The sequence below is a fragment of the Chelonoidis abingdonii genome, chromosome 4 (genome assembly GCF_003597395.2).
Source record: "Chelonoidis abingdonii isolate Lonesome George chromosome 4, CheloAbing_2.0, whole genome shotgun sequence".
Taxonomy (NCBI): Eukaryota; Metazoa; Chordata; order Testudines; family Testudinidae; genus Chelonoidis; species Chelonoidis abingdonii.
This window is the reverse complement of record NC_133772.1, coordinates 53,180,776-53,200,697: the sequence shown is the minus strand read 5'-3', so window position 1 is coordinate 53,200,697 and position 19,922 is coordinate 53,180,776. Positions and strand designations below refer to the sequence as shown.

The 19,922-nt window shown below is 38.6% G+C and overlaps 1 protein-coding gene across 7 annotated transcripts in view; it reads left to right on the top strand.

Moving 5' to 3' along the window:
• Window positions 1-19,922, top strand: part of IRAG1 (inositol 1,4,5-triphosphate receptor associated 1) — a 154,673-nt gene that overhangs the window by 19,427 nt on the left and 115,324 nt on the right. For 3 of the 7 annotated variants that reach the window (XM_032762356.2, XM_032762355.2, XM_032762358.2), the window contains exon 2: window positions 16-136. Coding sequence is in view for 4 of the 7 variants with exons in the window: in XM_032762354.2 (XP_032618245.1) it covers window positions 3,202-3,218 (17 nt within the window). In the remaining 3 variants the exon portion in view is untranslated. Of the gene's footprint in view, window positions 1-15; window positions 137-3,142; window positions 3,219-19,922 lie in introns of those variants that run through there. The other 4 variants (XM_032762352.2, XM_032762351.2, XM_032762354.2 and 1 more) reach the window with 3 other exon arrangements.

Genomic DNA, 19,922 nt, shown 5'->3' with positions numbered 1-19,922 from the left:
TTTCTCTTATAACAGGAGGGTCCTGCTTACTGTGTTCAATCCAAAAGCCCATTGCCATTTCATTATCCCTTCTTCACCTACAATACTGGGCATTATCCTGACCATGGCAGTTCCAGACTTCAGACTCCACTGTTAGGTAATGGAAATATCAGTTTATTTTATATTTTTATTACTTTTCAACCTTACCTTTGCTCATTTCTTGGGCTGGGCTATGGCGATGTTTCATTTGGGGTCTGATCCTACAACTTATACATACTACATCCAGTGGCATCAGCTAGAGTTTTAATATCTTCTTTTTGTTTTCTTAAGAATACAGGCTGTTTGTTAGCAGTTATAACGTAGCTTCTCTCTTATATAAAGGTAGAGGAGTTATTGTTTTTTACTTATTGTAAGTAAATTAATTATAGGATGAGAAATCTGTTGCTAAGACTACAACTGCGATAGATTATTATGGAGCACTAGTAAAACAAAAGTATTTGGAGACAGTTTCTGCTTTCAGATGCACTCATATGAATGGCTTCTGTTGCAGCAGTGGGAGTGGCTTATATTCATTAAAGGACAGAATTTAGCCCTTGAAATCTGAACTAGATGTTGTGAGGAACTAGTTAATTTAATTGGGCCAGGTGAGGAGGACTTTGACTCAAGTAACTAATGGTCCAGAGCCAAATTTTGCCATTAGTTGTCTAAGTACAGCTCCTATTAATTTGTCCCTTAGTATTAATTACTTCTGCACTTCATCTGCATTGAAAACGTCTGCTGATACCTGTTGAGATTGGGATATATAAGGAATGCAGGAATGGGTTGAGAATTTGCCAGGAAACAGCCAGATGCTATTTTTCTAGTGCCACCAAACAAAATCATTGTATGATTAGCAATCTGTCCTGTCTCATTAAATAAATACCTGCTAAATGTTCTGCCTGAAAGAGTGAGTGAGTATGATAAATTTAACCCTAAGTGCTTGCAAGGACCATTTCTACTGGAAAAAAATATCCTATCAAGAGTCTTAAATCCATGGTAGCAAAAGTTGTTGTTTTTTAAATAGTTTAAATTACATGTTGTAACTAATATTTTTGCATATTCTGAAATTGTTTAATGGGTCAGCTGTTTTACACCCTCAAGAATAGTTGTACATTGCAGCACAGTGAAGAAAACAGCCAAACTGTCTGAACATATTAGCATTGAACTATATTCTCACCAGGCCCTGCAACACACAATTCCAGTGTTTCCTGTTGCATTTGTGCTCTGAAACATTAATGCTAATGGATAAATTTTCAAAGTATTGCACAGACATTTATAAAGACAATTCAACAATTTGTGACAACACCTTTGCATAACACCCTCACTACCACTTTGAAAATACAAACCTTCCATTCACTGCCTAAGGAATATTAAAACCTTATGAACCAAATTCTGCCCTCAGTTATGTCCATGTAACCTCACTGAAGTAACTGAGACAAAGTTGCTGCTGGTGTGAGTGTGCACAACTCTACTGACTACAAATGGTTTTGCAACAGCTGATGTCTGTGGTGAATTTGGTTTGGTGAGGCTGTGTGAGTATGAATGAAGGATGACTTTGGCCCTCTAAAGCAGAGGTGAGCAAACTTTTTGGCCCAAGGGCCACATCTGATTATGGAAATTGTATGGCGGGCCATGAATGATCACAAAATTAGGGTTGGGTGTACAAGGGTGTGAGGGCTCTGACTGGGGGTGCAGTCTCTGGGCTGGGAATGAGGGATTTGTGTTGTAGGAAGGTGCTCCAGGCTGGGACCAAGGGGTTCGGAGGGTGGGAGGGGGATCCGGTGCATGGGTGGGGGGATGAGGGCTCTGGCTGGGGGTGCATGCTCTGGGGTTGGGCTGGGAATGACGGGTTTAGGTTGCAGGAGGGTGCTCCAGGCTGGGATCGAGGGGTTCAGAGGGTGGGAGGGGGATCAGGGCTGGGGCAGGGGGTTGGGGTGTGAGAGAGGGTCAGGGGTTCAGGCTCTGTGTGGCACTTACCTGAAGCAGCTCCTGGAAGCAGCGGCATGTTCCCCCTCCGGCTTCTATGTTTAGGGGCAGCCAAGGGGCTCTGCGCTCCCATTTGCCAGGAGACCCCAGACCCTGCTCCCCAGCAGGAGCTTGAGGACTAGATTAAATTGGCTGGCGGGCCGGATGTGGCCCATGGGCCATAGTTTGCCCACCCCTGCTCTAAAACTGTCCTAATGAGATTGTTTAAGAGACCTTCACTCAAATTCTAGATGCCTCCCTGCTGCAAAAATGAAGGAGAAAATGTAATCCTTAATGCTTAAACCAGTTATGTTATGCAGAGGTATGTATTGTCTTTGAATATTCATGAGACTGTACAGCACACGTTTCCATTAAAGTTGTCAGTTGTAATTTAAAATGAGCTTTTTAATTGCTACTTCTTTTTTGGCTCACCTCAACACAAAAGCGTTGCCATGCACACCTAGAATACAAAGTACTCTTGATCTCAGTGCTGGCAATAGAAGAATGCAGTGCTACTCAGATTTAGCAAATGCAAAACTGACTTGATATGGTAAGAATTTTAGTGTCCCAGTCTTTGTTTATCAACCCAATATGTTTCTGACTTCTCTAATCAAGGTTTGAAGCCATTTTTCTTTGAATTAATTGACTATAAGGAATTTGGAGGAAACTTTATAGTCAGAGCTAGCTTTTAAATTAAAATATTTCCTATAATAAAAAGAAAAAATAGTATATTCAGTGTTACTTTATCCTTTTTATATTATAAAATATGCTTTTCTGTTTAAGAGAGCAACAGAAAATACACTAGAGCCAAAAACTCTTTAAAATGAATTTACATGTTGCCATTAAATGCCATGGCAACTAAAACAAATATTGTTCTATTTAGGAAACATTTTTTTTTTAAATTGTGTTGAATGTGTTTGAGATTTTTTTTCCAACACAATTATTGAGTATCCTTCATGCCTGGAGATCCAGCTATTCTGTCGTGTGTGGCAATTATAATCAGATGGCATAAAAAGAGATGTTTTTATATATTATGGTTGGGGTTGGTAGGACCACTTATTAAGGTTGTCCAACACTTCCCATTATAAGACCTAATTTTCAGTTGCTTATAACTTTATTAGACTGTAATTGTTTGGCTGAAATTCCAGTTCATTCCAGTTGATCCTTGGGGAAAAAAAGTAAAAAAAGAAAAGAGCAGATTGGGACAAAGGTTGTCTAATGGATGGAGCAAAGGGGTGAGAAAAATGGGATCTGGTTTTTATCTTCCCCTCAACACTAATTAATAGAGTGACCTAACCCAAGTTAATTTATCCCTATTTTTTTTCCTGACGTTTCTACTGATTTTGGGTAACTCAGTTTTTGGTTGCTCAACTTAATTCACCTAGGACATGACCTTTAAAGGTTCTAAGTGAACACTCACAGTTCCCAGTGACTTTTTCTGGAGTTGTAGTTGCTCCCTATTTCTCAAAATCAGTTACTAGGCATTTGACATTTCCAAAATCAGAGACCACTTTTGAAAATTTAGGCCTTTATTTCTTTGTGCCTCAATTTGCAATCTGAAAAACAGAGATAATATGTAATATGGGTGGTTTTGATGTTTAACATTTGCAAAGTGCTTTGAGATCTTTGGTTGAAAGGAACAATAAAACTAAAACTGTTGTTAATGAGACAGATCTTGATATCCCAACTCAGTTTATTCAACCAAACTCTCATTTAGTGAAAGTTTTCACTCAAAAAAGATTTTCAGGATTTTACCAACAGCTATTTACTTGATAGCTGGTAGGTATATATTTTATGATAAAAGCTTACAGTAAATACCCCCCTTTTTTCTCTTTTTTTTAAGATGACTTGCAACAAGAAAAAAATAGGGTTTTTTTCTGCTTCTCCTTTACCTTGGAAATATTGGGAATTCAAAGTGTGCTGCTCCCTGGTTTTGCAAGCGACATTAGTGAGAAGTTTCAGATGAGTATTAGGAGCTTTATCCATCCATAAATGAATGGGCTAGGAAGGACTGAACATTTTAACAAAGAAAGCTTTTCTGGCAATTTTTTAATCTGGTTTTTGAGATAAATAGGTGGTGACAAAACCAAACAAAACCAAAACTTTTTAAGTAGTTCTAAATCAAAATAATTTCCCTTCTCAGTTTATCAGGTTTCACTTGCATGATGATATCTCTAGTGTCGTCATAATACTATTTCTTATGTTGACCATAATGGGGCTTGCACCAATTTAACTAAATTGATAGAGAAAATAATTTAAATTGGTGCAATCCCCCATGGCACTGAAGCAGTTAGTTATACCAGAAATGGTATGTAAATTTAGAGTTTGACAGAATTGACAGGAACTTAATTTCTGAAATTAAAGACAACAAAAATAATAAATACCTAAACATTTTTCAAGTCCTTTCCTGCCTTTTTCATACAACATAAAGAAGCAAAATAAAAATAAATAAAAAAATAAACAAGGGCACAAACACATTGTTGTTCCTTTTCTGTATCACTGTGAAAGAGTCACTGTTCTTCACTTCAGGAACTTCAAGTTACAGACTCAAATTGAATTTTGTTTCTACTTTAGTCAATGGTAATGGATGTATTTTTCGTTATAGTTTTAATCTTGGTTTTAAAAAAGCATTTACAAAATGACATGAAATAATCTTAATTCCAAAGCTTTTTATGATCAAATATTGTGTTTTGAATCACAGAAGCTTTGAATTTAGAATGTATTTGGACTCAGGAAAGATGCCAGCAAACATTTTGTAACACACTTCCATCAAAGGATCAGAAGAAAATGTTTTAAATAAGAAAAGGCATCTCTATAAAACAGAACATGGGAATAATCATAAAAGGTAGAGTGAACCTATTTCAGTTGTCATTTATGATGAACCTGTTAATAAAATTATGATTTGTAAAGTCAAAAGTTGAAACTATTTCCCAGCAAAAATTTTATTAGACAAGACTATTCCTAAAACTGTTTTAACAGTAAAGCCAAAAAAGAGGAAAGCTTTCATTAATGCATTGTTCAATGTAACCAATAATTCTGACTAAACCAATTACTAACATAGGGCCAAATTCTGCCTTCAGATATTCACTTACAACTTCTGTTTGGGAGCCTTTCAAAGGAATGTATGTACAAATGAAGTTCTTGGGGCAAATACTTGTTTGTGCACCCACCTAACATCGCATTAGAAATGCTACATTTATATCTGCTTATGCTAGAAGGCCAGACAGTAGACATCTTATGCCTGGGGCTCTGTGCACTCTGCATACCATGGACTGTCTCTGCACCACAACAGCAGGGGCAGACATGGGCATGAACAGCAAATTTTCCTACCAAACTAATGCCTCATTGTGTGTCCATTACTCTACTTTCCACATGGTAAAGATCCTGAGCCACCTGTTGGAACTGAGGATTCTTTTCCTCAGCCTTTCTGTGCTTCAGTTCCTCTTTTTCAAGGTACAGCCCAATATCTGTAAAGTAACTTGAGATCCTTGTGCGGGAGACACTTTCCCACAAAAGCTTATGCTCAAATAAATTTGTTAGGGCTTGGCTACACTGGAGAGTTGCAGCGCTGGTGAAGGGGTTACAGCACTGCAACTCACTCTGTGTACACATTTACAAAGCCCAGCCAGCGTTGCAACTCCCTGGCTGCAGCACTGTCTGAACACCTGGTCTGATTGGGGTGTAGCGATTCCAGCGCGGGTGATGCAGCGCTGCTCATCAGGTGTGGACACCAACAGCGCTGTTATTGGCCTCCAGGGTATTAAGAGGTATCCCAGAATTCTTGTCTACAACAAACCGGAAGATTGTGAAAGAGGCTTAAAACGAAAACAGTCTGCTCTTTACTCAGCAACGAGCCGCCGCGGCGGAATGCTTTGAATTTCACAGCTGGGTTGTTTGAGGGCGGTGGAGGGATCCGTGTGGCAGCTGCTTATGTGGTTGAGGCTATTTAGGGTGCATAATTGCATTTAGTGAATAAGAGCAGGGTAGGGGAAGGGTCAAAACTTTTAAAATGATTGACCTTTTCAATGACTGTCGTGTGTTATCTTCCATTCCTGGACTGCGAAGCAGGGGAGGCTGGAACATGCTGTATGTTTGTTCGCGAGAGACACGCCGGCGGGAGGCCAGGGCGCGAGGTCGTCGGGAGAAGTTGTTATCTGTCCTGAGCCTTTTTGCTTAAGATGGTGTTGAGAGAGTGGGGAAATGGCCGCTTTGCAACGGCAGGGGACTGTCGTTCCAAAATCACTCCCGTTCTCCCCCGCTCACCTGTCGCAACTCCACCACCCCCCGCTTTTTGAGAGCCGTTGCAGCATGACGCTGGTGGATAGCTCCACCAAGTGCACAATCCACGCGTTGCAAATGCTGCAAATGTGGCCACACTGCTGCGCTGGTAGCTGTCAGTGTGGCCACACTGCAGCGCTGTTCCTACACAGCTGTACGACCACAGCTGTAACTCCCAGCACTGCACATTTCCAAGTGTAGCCAAGCCCTTAGTCTCTAAGGTGCCACAAGTACTCCTGTTCTTTTTGTAGAAGCACAAAGTATTTATTTTAATCTGGAAACAAGAGTATTTGGAAAAGGTGTGGAAAATAATTTGCATCTCCAGAAAATCTGACAATTTTTCATTAAAATTGTTTTGCAGAAAAGGAGAATAAATTCCAACTGTTTGCCAATGTAGTATCAAGACTGGCATCATAAAATCACTGCTGTCTAATAGCCTAGGCTTGTTTCAGTTTTAAAACCAATGGGCCAAAGCCCTTACTCAAGCAAAGCTCCCATTGACATCGATGAGTGAGAACTTTGGCCTAAATTTTCAAAAATAACTAGTTAGAGTATCTCAGGTTTTGGTTGCCCCACTTGTGACAACTTAAAAGAGCGTGATTTTTTTTTTCCAGAAATTGAATGCGCAACACTTTCTGGACAATGGCAACACAGCTCCAGGCTGTCTTTGTTGAAGAGATATTCATGAAGGAGGTGCTCTGATTCCACAGTAACAGGGCCTATATAAATACCTGAATAGTAGAGGTCAGAACTTCCTTTCTCAATAGATCCCCAGTATTCACAAGATTTGATGGCCGTGGACTTTACTTCCTCTGTTTTGTCCAACAGTCTTTGCAGTGGCAAGATAGAATATGGTCATGAGATTACTATGGCCCTTTGTCAACTCAGCTGATTGGGAAATTAATAGGACACAGAGAGCTATAGAACATTCAGTACATCTATGCAAAACTTTTCCACAACAGATTATATTTCTCTAATGGTTTGTTTAGGGGGGAAGGAATTCCAGGGACCCCAGAGGTTCAGTAGCTCAGATTTGTCATTTAGCATGGATAGTATGATTTTATGCAGAAAATGTGTTGTGTTGTTTACTTGTTTCCCCTGTGATACTATATCTAGCAATTGCAGTAGAATTACTCTGGTGACACGTTATAATCTCTATTATCATGAGATAAAGCAATCTCATTGTTACAGTCTGGTGTAACTTCTCTTCCAAATTCTGTTCAATAGATACATTGGGCAAAAGTTGTTTACAGTAATATATTGTTTGGAGAGATAGAGTGATTACATTCTATCAGCCATGTGAATCTCTAAATGATCTTTGTTTTCAGAACTTGATTAGCCTCAGGAAGAAAGACTATTTATCATGTATGAGACCAATAGCTTTGCTTGGTTTGAGCCTCTACTCAGATCTGATTGAAGATCTGTGCCTGATGGACTAATGAGTGGTACATGTCAGTGAATGAGGAAATAAAACTTAGAGATATAGAATAAACTCTTTTACCACCTAGATTAGAGATGGTGATCTCTTTCACAGCACACTGACATGATGGATCCTGGGGGAACAGAGCCAGTGGGAAATAGCATGATGTTTGAGACACCCAGATTGACTGACATCTATTTGTACTGTTAATTTTAGGAAGTTGGGCCAGTATTGGGAATGGCTTAAGTGACTCATCTCCAAGTGAGATGGGGAGTGTGTGTGTGCAAGATGGGATGGAAGGAAATTTGTGCAGTTGAGTGTGTGTGATGAAGTGACGGAGCAGAAATTTGAGAGATGAGTAGACAGTAAAGAAGTAAAGAAAGGAAAGGAAAAAGAAACCCAGGAGATTAGAGCGAGGTAGATAGTAATTAAGTCTGGTAATTGAAGGGGCAAGAATAGAATTTGATTTCCTTGCCCCGTCACTGGTCTCCAAGCAAGTATAGAGCACCTCATGTTGCTTTGCAGTGACCCACGTGGCTGATACGGAAGAAAGTATGCCGGGGCTCAAAAAGAGACTCCATTCAGCTATTCTTTGCTGAGTAAAATCATCACATGGAACTTTCACTATGGAGGGTGTAAAATTGGGAAGAGAAGGCTCTTCCCTGGGATGAAAAATAAAAGAAACCTGGAAGTCAAGTCCTTGAGAAATCAGATTTATTTTTTTTTTAATTTGGCACTAAAGGTCAAAAAAGTTTGGGTCTGTATCATTTACCTAGCATATCCGGTTCCTCTGCACTGATGAACACCCTTCTGCAGTACTAAAAATATATCTGGTAGCCTGGCATCTATATGCCTTCTAAAAATATTTAATGATGACCACATTCAAAAATCCAAACAGACAGAGCAGGGAGATTCTAGGCATTCTCCAACCTGGGATATTTTTACTGTCTTGAATAATAGATTGGCCACACTAGGTCAGATCAATGGTCCACCTAGCCCTGTCTTCCAACAGATGTCCGTGCCAGATGCTTCAGAGGGAATGAACAGAACAGGGCAATTTAAAATCCCTTGTCATCCAGTCCCAGCTATTGGCAGTCAGAGGTTTATGGACATCTCGAGTATTGGGTTGCGTCCCTGACCATCTTGGCTAATAGCATTGATGGACCTATCGTCCAGGAATGTATCTAATTCTTTGTTGAATGCTTTGTTATAGTTTTGGCCTTCACAACATCCCCTGTAAACAAGTCACACAGGTTAACTATGCATTATGTGAAAAAGTACTTCCTTTTGTTTGCTTTAAACCTGCTGCCTATTAATTGAATTGGGTGACCTCTAGTTCTTGTGTTATTGAAGGAGTAAATAACACTTCTGCATTTACTTTCTCCATTCATGATTTTTATAGACCTCTACCATATCCTCACTGAGTCATCTCTTTTGTAAGCTGTGCCATACCTCTCTGTACCTTTTCCAATTCTAATATTTTTTTTAAGATGGGGCAACTGGAGCCACATGCAGTATTCAAGGGGTGGGTATAACATGGATTTAAATAATGGCATTATTATATTTTCTGTCTTATTATCTATCCCTTTCCTAATGGTTCCTAATATTCCGTTAGTTTTTTTGACTGCTGCTGCACTTTGAACAGTGTTTTCAGAAAACTATCCACAATGACTCCAAAATCTCTTTCTTGAGTGGTAAAAGCTAATTTAGACCTCATCACTGTGTATGTATAGTTAGCATTATTTTTTCCAATGCACATTACTTTGCATTTATCAACATTGAATTTAATCTGCCATTTTGTTGCCCAGTCACCCAGTTTAGTGAGATCCCTTTGTAACTCTTCACAGTCAGCTTTGGACTTAACTAATTTGAGTAATTTAATATAATTTGCAAATTTTGCCATCTCACTGTTCACCCCTTTTCCTGATTATTTATGAATATATTGAATAGCACAGGTTCCACTACTGATCTGTGGGGGACCCTGCTATTTACCTCTTTCCATTGTGAAAACTGACCATTTATTCTTATCCTTTGTTTCCTATCTTTTTAAATGGTTACTGACCATGAGGGAACCTTCCCTCTTATCCCAGGACTGTTTACTTGGCTTAAGAGCCTTTGGTGATGGACCTTGTTAAAGGCTTTCTGAAAGTCCAAGAACACCATATCAATTGGATCACCCTTGTCCACATATTTGTTGACACCCTCAAAGCGTTCTAATAGATAGATGAGGCACGATTTCCCGTTACAGAAACCGCGTTGAGTCTGCCCCAACATATCGTGTTTATCTGTGTGTCTGATAATTTTGTTCTTAGTTATAGTTTCAACCAATTTGCTTGGTACTGAGGTTAGGCTTACCAGCCTATAATTGCCAGGAGTCTTTTTAAAAATATCAGCGTTACATTATCTACCTTCCAGACATCTGCTACAGAGTCTATTTTAAGTGATAGGTCACATAGCACAGTTAGTTGTTCTGCAGTTTCATACTTGAGTTCTTTCAGAACACTATCTGGTCCTGGTGACTTATTACTGTTAAATTAAAAATTTGTTCCCACCTCCTCTGGCACCTCACTTTGGGACAGTTCTTGATTTGTCACTGAAAAAGAATGGCTTGGGTGCAGGAATTTCCCCCATGTCCTCTACAATGAAGACCAATGCAAAGAATTCACTTAGCTTCTCTGCAATGGCCTCCCCCCACCCCCTTGAGTTCTCTTTTAATACCTCCACTGTCCAGTGACCCCACTGATTGTTTGGCAGGCTTCCTGCTTCTGGTGTACTTAAAAAAAAATTGTGGTTAGTTTTTCTGTCTTTTTCTATTTGCTCTTCAAATTCTTTCTTGCCTTGCCTTATACTTGAATTGCCAGGGTTTATGCTCCTTTCTATTTTCCCTACTAGGATCTGACTTCCAATTTTTAAAGGATGCCTTTTGCCTCTTTTACTCTGTTGTTTAGCAATGGTTGCATTTTTTTATTCTTACTTTTTTTTTTAATTGGGTTATATATTTAATTGGAGGCTCTATTATGGTGTTTTTAAATGGTCTTTGTGCCATTTGCAAGCATTTCACCCATGTGACTGTTCCTTTTAATTTGTTTAACTAGCTTCCTCATTTTTGTGTAGTTCCCCTTTTTGACGTTAAATGCTACTGTGATGGGTTTCTTCAGCATTTTCCTCCCACAAGGTTGTTAAATTTAATTATGTTATGGTTGCTATTACTGTGTGTTCACCTCTTGGACCAGCTCTTGTGCTCTGCTTAGGACAAATTCAATAAATTGCCTCTCCCTCCCTCTTCTTGTGGGTTCCAGGAAAAGCTGTTCTAAAAAGCAGTCATTTATGGTGTCTAGAAATTTTCTAACTGCATCCCTTCCTGAGGGATACATACCATTCAGTATGCCCACTCAGGACATATACCCACACCCATTATTACTGTGTGTTCTACCTTTGTAGCCTCTCAAATTTCCCCGAGCATTGTTGCCATGCTGGTCAGGTGGTTGATAGTCTATTCTTATTGCTATATTCCTATTGTTCAAGCATGAAATTTCTATAGTGATTCTATAGCAATTTGTACAGTTTGATTCATTTAAAATGTTTACTTTATTTAACTCTTTCACATATAAAGCCACTCGCCCACCAACTCGACCTATTCTGTCATTTCTACATACTTTGTACTTTGGTATTACCGTGTCCCGTTGACTATCCACCATGTTTCCATGATGCCTATTATATAAAAACTCATTTAATTCTAGGCACTCTAGTTTACCCATCTTAATATTTAGACTTCTAGTACTTGTATGTACGCAACTGCATATTTTGAAAATTTCAGTTTATCAATATTCAGACTAGAAATAAGGCATAAATTGTTAATAGTGAGAGTAATTAACCATTTGGAACCATTTACCAAAGGGCATGGTAGATTCTCCATCAATGACAATTTTTTAAGTCAAAATTGGATGTCTTTCTAAAAGATATACTCTAGGAATTATTTTGTGGAAGTTGTGTGACCTGTGCCATACCAGAGGTCAAACTAAATGATCATACATGTCCCTTCTGACTTTAGAAGCTATGAATCTATGAGTTCTTTGCCTTCATGTGTTATATTTAAATGGGAATCCTTTACATTTGACTAGCTCCTACTTGTATTTTACCAACTTCTTTCCTGTCTTCTTTATTAGGATATAGTGTTCTCCCTTTAATAAATTCATCTCTATGGGATGTCTGCATCTGAACCATGCGCTGCTTTCTACAGTCTAGGAGGTCCGCATATTAGCTCTCTAATGCAATGCCATCCTAAGGCAGCAAATAGTGAGTGTTAAGGTCTGTGTGCTATTCACCATTGTCTGGGATAGAGGAGAGCTCATGAAATCAGATATGGAACAGAGGGCTATGATGGAGAGAGAATTAGCTAGGGTCCCTGTGACCATGGTGCCAGGAGGGGCCACACTGAGAATGCCACACTCATGGCAGACTTCAAGAAATAGGCAGACAATCCCCAAAACTGGTGGTTTATTCTATAATTAGATTCACTGAGCCAGTAATAAAAGAGCTTCTGCAGTACCACACCGGTTAACAAGAAGTCAAACACAGTCCCCTTTAAGCAATCCAGCCTTTAGCTCCCATCCAGACTGTCAAATCTAATATAATGAGGGATTATTGAAAACCTTATTCACTATACTTAAAGTTCTCCCAATCCCAAAAGATCAGACACACTGCCCATCAGGTCAATGAATATTTCAGATCTCACCCCAAATACATGCTTACAGCCAATCCTTTATTAACTAAATCTAAAATTTATTAATAAAAGAAAAGAGAGCATTATATATGGTAAGAGAGCAATATATATACAAATGTGTGTAAAGTCCTTAGGTCAGTTTCATAGCAGAGATGGTGAGGCTGCTGAATCAATTTTAAAGGTTGTAGTCCAATAGGTTGTTCAGATGTAGAGTTTGTTCAAATTCTTGCATGAGAATTCCAGGGTGAATCCAGAGTAAACCTAGAGACCTCAGTCTTGTGGCTTAGACCTTCCCTTCAAAGTTGAATCAGACCTGAGATAAAATGGACCAAGCCTAAAGCTTCCTTTATATTGAAGCAAGTGGGTTACTGACATGTAATCCTACCACGAGGCTTTGATGAAAGCGAGCCAACTATTTGATCTTTTATTCAATGGGTCCTTTCTTAGACAATACATTAGGCAATAGCCATTCAGATTATTAAGACAGTTCATTATATCGGATAATTAAGCTGAAGTCAATGTAAATATTAGTTCCTACACTTTCTTACATCTTTTGAATTAATAGAATACAATAATGAAGCATCAAAAGACAGGAACAGGATTTTTCATCCATAAGCTAATTAGATCACATTGTTAAACTTCTAACAAGATATAGGTAAACACAGACAAATACACTTAGCATCTACTCGTGATTTTCTAATACATACAGGGAAATATGTTAAAGATTTGAGAGTACTTAACATGGCATTGATAACTATCTATGAGGAATGGCCCTGTTTACCATTTCGGTGCCTTCTGTTGTTATTGGTCATACACAAGTTGACCAGTCTGTCAGTTTCACAATCACCTTTGTCTTAGCAGATGAGGACACATTTTAGGACTCTACTGGAAATCTAAGGTAGGGGGGAATAGCCAAAGGGCAAGGAGTCTGAGAAAATTCCATTCTGTGTGGCATAGAATCAGAGATGTAGAGGTAGAAGGGATCTTGAGAGGTCATCTAGTCCAGCTCCCTGTACAGAGTAAAGACCAAGTAAACTTGACCATCCCTGACAGGTGTTTGTCTCACCGCTTCTTAAAAACATTCAGTGACAGGGATTCCACAGTCCCCTTTGGAAGTCTATTCCAGTGCTTAACTATCCTAATGGTTAGAAAGATTTTCCTAATATCTAACCTAAACCTCCCATGTTGCAAATTAAGCTGATTACTACTTGTCTGACCTTCAATGGATGTGGAGAACAATTGATCACTATTCTCTTTATAACAGCCCTTAATATATCTGAAGACTGTTTTCAAGTCCCCCCCCACGCAGTTGTATTTTCTCAAGACTAAACATGCCCTTTTTTTAACATTTCCTGATAAATCAGGTTTTCTAAACCCTTTTATCACTTTGGTTGCTCTCGGCTGGACTCTCTCCAATTTGTCCACATCTTTCCCAAAACGGGCACCCAGAACTGGACATAATACTTCCCAGCTAGGGCCTCACCAGTGCAGAGTGTAGTAGGACAATTACCTCTCATGTTTTACATATGAGAGTCCTGTTAATACCTCCCAGAATATTTGCTGTTTTCACAGCTGCTTTACATTGGCTCATTCAGTTGTGATCTGCTATAACCCTCAGATCCTTTTCAGCAGCACTACCACCTAGCCAGCTGTTCCCTGTTTGGTAGTTATGCATTTGATTTTTCCTTCCTAAATATAATACTTTGCTCAGTAATGCTCACTTTCCCCCTAAATAGAGGAGGACCTACGCTTTCCTTCATCTTTCTCTTGCTCCTAACGTATTTAAAGAACCTCTGATTGCCTTTTATGTACCTTGCTAGGGTAACTCATTTTGTGCCTTACTTTTTCTGATTTTATTCCTACATTCTCATGTTATTCTTTTATGCTCCACCTTCGTAATCTATCCATGTTTCCACTTTTTGTAGAACTTCTTTTTACTTTTTCAGAACATTGAAGAGCTGCAGGATACATAGGCCAAAATTCATGGAAACTGACCTTGCTGTTCTCACAGCAAGAAAACTGGCCTTGCTGTTCTCACAAAAAAATAAACCATTACTGCATTAAAAAATAAAACAATGTTAAAGCTGAGAGCCTACAAGTCCACTCAGTCCTACTTCTTGTTCAGCGAAACACTAAGACAAACAAGTTTGTTCATATTTACAGGAGATAATGCTGCCCTCTTATTTACAATGTCACCAGAAAGTGAAAACAGACATTTGCCTGGCACTTTTGTAGCCGGCATTGCAAGAAACTTACATGCCAGATATGCTAAACATTCATATGCCCCTTTATGCTTCAGCCACCATTCCAGAGGACATGCTTCCATGCTGATGATTCTCGTTAAAAAAAAAATGTGTTAATTAAATTTGTGATTCAACTCCTGAGGGAGAATTGTATGTCCCCTGCTCTGTTTTACCCGCATTCTGCCATACATTTCACATTATAGCTGTCTCCGATGATGACCCAGCACGTGTTATTCATTTTCGGAATGCTTTCACTGCAGATTTCACAAAACGTAAAGATGGTACCAATGTGAGATTTCTAAAGATACCTACAGCACTCGACCCAAGGTTTAAGAACCTGAAGTACCTTCCAAAATCTGAGAGGGATGAGGTGTGGAGCATGCTTTCAGAAGACTTAAAAGAGCAACATTCCAATATAGAAACCACAGAACCTGAACCAGCAAGAAAGAAAATCAGTATTCTGCTGGTGACATCTGACTCAAATAATAAAAATGAACATGCATTGGTCTGCACTGCTTTGGATTGTTATCAGTTAGAATCCATCATCAGCATTGACACATGTTCCCTGGAATGAAGATTGAAGTATGAAGGGACATATGAATCTTTAGTGCATCTGGCACCTAAATATCTTGCAATGCCAGCTACAACAGTGGCATGAGAATGCCTATTCTCACTTTCAGGTGACATTGTAAACAAGAAGTGAGCAGAATTATTTCCTGCAAATGTAAACAAACTTGTTTGTCTGAGCAATTGGCTGAACAAGAAGTAGGACTGAACGGACTTGCAGACTTTAAAATTTTACATTGTTTTATTTTTGAAGGCAGTATTTTTCTACGTAATTCTGTATTGATAAGTTCAACTTTCATGATAAAGAGATTGAACTACAGTACTTGTATTAAGTGAATTGAAAAATACTATTTCTTTTTTTTTACAGTGCAAATATTTGTAATAAAAAATAAATATAAAGTGAGCACTGTACACTTTGTATTCTGTGTTGTAATTGAAATCAATATAATTGAAAATGTAGAAAACACCCAAAAATATTTAAATAAATGGTATTCTATTATTGCTTAACAGTGCAATTAATCATTATTGATTTTTTATCGCGATTAATTTTTTTTAATCGCTTGACAGCCCTAATTTTTACAAATCAGACCTAGGGAACATTTTACCTCCTGCACTACAATTAAACTATTACAAAGAAATAAAACTATTAATTGTCTTACTGCTCTTCTCCTAAGCTGCTGTTCTTAAATGTCTAGGCCCCATCACATTAAAAAGAAAAAAAAAAGGGTAGATTTTTCACTGTACATAAAGCCATTCAGTCTGCATTTTCCTTTTTCTTAACTTACTCTGATAGGATTAGTATGTTATTGCCATCTTCCTTGGTTCTATTTTTGGAGGGCAATCTTTTGGGCAACACAGGGAATAGGTTTACAAACCATCTGTCCATAACAATTTGTTCAGTTTTTTCTGTTGTCTGCTTCATAAAGAAAAGCAAGAATCTCCCCACTCATTTCTCCCTCATCCCCATTTACCCAAAATTTCAGTTTTTCAGAACAAAATTTTCCAACTTGGGTGTATAACATATAGGCACTTAAATCCATATTTAGATACCTAAATAAATGGCTTGATTTTTCAGAAATGCTGAGCACTCTCAAGTCCCATTGTTTTTAAAGATCAGGACACATTTATATAGATACTTAAAAAGTAGTTTTAGGAGCTAACTTTAAGCACCTAATTTTAAAAATATTGGTCTTTGTGTATATGCGTACATTAGATCTGTGGTTCTCAGACTGTGGTCTCAGGACCACCAGCAGTGCATGGAGTTCTTCCTGGAGTGCTCATTTTTACATGTTTTCAGAACCGAGCAGAAAGGGAAGTGGGCTGCTGAACTGGGAGATTGATCCATGAGAAGTTCTTAATCTTACCAAGCAGCCTGCAGAATAAAAACATTGAACCACTCACTGTATTAGATAATTGTCACTGTGAGAGAGTTAGAACATCATTCCGGTCCTGGGAATCTATAAGTAGGGAAGTAGGAGGCAAAGGTATGGATTTTGAGGGTGAGGAACTCTGGAGTTTTTATTTTTGTGCTGTAAATCTAGGGGAAGGAGAGACTTTTCATGTCTTCATTGTTGTAAGAATCCTGGTGGAACTATAAGAGCAGAGCTCTCAGAAGACAGGGAATTGGGAGGCATATTTTCCTTTCCTGGGTGTATTTGTTTAATATAAGATGTTTTTGTGACTACTGAAGAAAAGTGAATTACTAACCGTTCTACCTCATTTTCTATCTGTCCTGACCTTTCTGCTGGCCAGAAAACCAATTCTCTTCCTGTCTTTCTCAACTGACAATGTACTGATTTCCTCCTCCCCTACAGCTGCCAATCTGCACTTGTATTAAAAACACTTTTGATTTTTTTCCCCTGAATCTATGTTGCCTGCTTGCCAACCTTAACAGAATGCAAACATGGGAAATTATTTCTCTTGTAAGGTGGCTTGTTGTAGTCTCCCACTTTTTCTACATCATACTTCTTTCTTTTCCTTCCATCTTTTGAGGGTGGTTATGGAAGTTCTCAGACTGAGTACAGTAGGCAGCACTTCATCTTAGGTAAGGCTAGTTGATTTAGAGCTTTATAGTAGATGAGTTGTATTACCATAATAATTAACCAATCTGTTAGGCATTTGAATTATGGCCAACATCTCTGTGACCTCCTTGTTTTCAGTTAAGGCCTCAAGTGCCTTAGAATTGGAAATTTTTCTAGTTTCCAGCCACTGACATAGCTGCATCAGTGCACATCTTAAAGCAGTGGTTCTTAACTTTTACTGCAGCCTGCACCCCTTTGGCTCTCAAAATATGTTCTTGCACCCCTTATCAAAAATAGTTGAAGTAGGTCTGTTCTTTAAACCTAGGTATATCATAACTATAGAATGAAAGAGAGAATTATACATTTATTTTAATTTCACAGTAAAATTAAGAATACATGAATACATATGTGCCTGTGCTTAATTTGTGTTTTCGAAAGTTTACCTTCTAAAAAAATCTGGCATGTGTTGCACCCCCAGAAAGGGCATCTCACACCCCCAGGGGGTACGTGCACCCCAGGTTAATAACCGCTGTCTTAAAGTTAGAAAAGAAAGCTGCATTCTGCGCTGGTGGAGCTTCTTTATCTTTGTATCTGGAATAACCTTCACTGGTACACATGACTCTCTTTGTTGATTATATTTGGGGTGCGCGGCAGTGCTGCTACTGTTTTGTGGAGCCCCCTCTTGAAGTTTACAAATATGTGCTGTGGTACTGGAGCATCTGTTGTCAAATGGATCTTTCATGGTAGAGTTATTTTGCTAATATAACAACTATAGATGATGCACTGAATTGAGATGATTGATTTTATTTATTTTACCCTAGGAGGAGTGGCACAGTTTTGGACCCTGTGTTTTAAATCAAATACCCTTTAGTGGTTTACCTTGGAATTGCATCATTGCCTGAGTTAAGCAAAATCCTTTTAAATATAAATCCAGCTTTGGGGCATTCATCACAATCTCAGCTAATACATAAGCTCTTTTGAGAGGCAGCCAAATCATTGCTATCTTGACCAGTGAGATTCCTGTTGAATTTCTTGGCAAGAGACAGAAGAAATAGGATGGCCTTCCTGCCCATAGATGGCAGAGAGGATCTTTTGTTTTTAAATCCCAGTACAAAAATTGTCTCCAATTATTTTAAAGGGATAAACTACAAAGAGTCTCATGACTTCCTATTAAGGCCTCACTCTGTCCTCTTTGACTGAGGCCTCAAGCAGGTTTCTTCAACACACTTGAAATAGTCTCTCTGAATCAAATGGTTAAAAAAAAAAGTTTCACCCACTGAAAATAACGGTATAAAGATGTGGGGTGCAGCATAAAAGAGTCCAGTCAGTAAATAGTAGAAGAGCTGCCTACTCAGAATAGACTCCTTTAGACAAAATTATTGATTAGGGAAAAAAATAAGGGCAGTGTTTTAATACAAGAACTCTTTCTTTCCAATATTAAAATGAAACTAGGTCAGATTGAACCGAAAGATACTTCACAGCATATTATTACTAATGCTTCTGAGTCTTGCTGTCAACAGCTAGGATGAATGAATTTCAGGTGAAACAATTGGGTAGCTGTGCAGTGCAAGCAAAAGTCTTACTGGAAAATATGCTTTGCAAACCTTTTATCTCATTGAAATTAATGGGAGTTCTGTAGCTGACTTTAATGGGAACAGGAGCAGTGCTTTAGGCACCAATCCTGCAATGGATCAGTGCCTTTGTAAGGATCCATTTGGAATAACAGTGGGGATAGTGAGAGTCCTTCATCCTGCCATCATAATACAAGAAAAGAGGTGATGAGAGCCATCATAATACAAGAGTCCTTCATCCTGCCATCATAATACAAGAAAAGAGGTGATGAGAGCCATCATAATCCTGCCATCATAATACAAGAAAAGAGATGTTTCTGAAGCCAGAAACATGTATGGCAAAGTAAGGTCGATATCTGCTTGCAATGTTTTTCTGCTCTGAGACTCTGCAATATGGCACAATGGGGTTTCATGTTTATTGTTTGTGACTTCTGGATCATGATGGTCACAAATGAAAAGATGGTGTGTTTTTTCCCTCAAATTGCCAACCCTGCAAACTCAACCTGGAAGTGAAGTTGTGGTTTTTCTGACTCATACAGAAGTTCCAGTCGGAACGTAGAACTGCAGAGCCAATACCATCATCAACAGGAGTAAAAATTAGTTTTAACTTTTCAGTAAAATAACATATTGGACTCTGAATCCTCGCAGCGAGCGGATTGCTTAAGAATGTGCCATTTTTTAGTGTAAAGCAACACTTTAAGATATCACTCGGATTCATAAACAGGAAAAGCAACCAACTCTCTTCTCCTTCCCTATGTTTATTTTGCCATGCTAACAAAAGTAATAAGCAGTAAAAACAAGTTCATCACTAAAGTAAGCAGATCAGACTCTGAATATCCTCAGAGATCAGATCTGCTGAGTAAGGGTGCTCTTTTTTATGTAGTCATTTTTCAGAGTGGAACCGCACTTTGAACTGCCAGTTAGGTCATGAAGTAGTTGATCTTGTTTGCTGAATAAGGCTTTCTAAAATCTGAGCCATGAGAGTAACCTCTTTGCACATTACTAGTCATTTCTCTGTTTTTATCACTCCGGCAATGCAAAATTTAACTAGCTACATTTGACACTTGCTTAGATGAGCTGTGGAGTTTAATGTAATTTGTGTCTTCCTAAAGGACT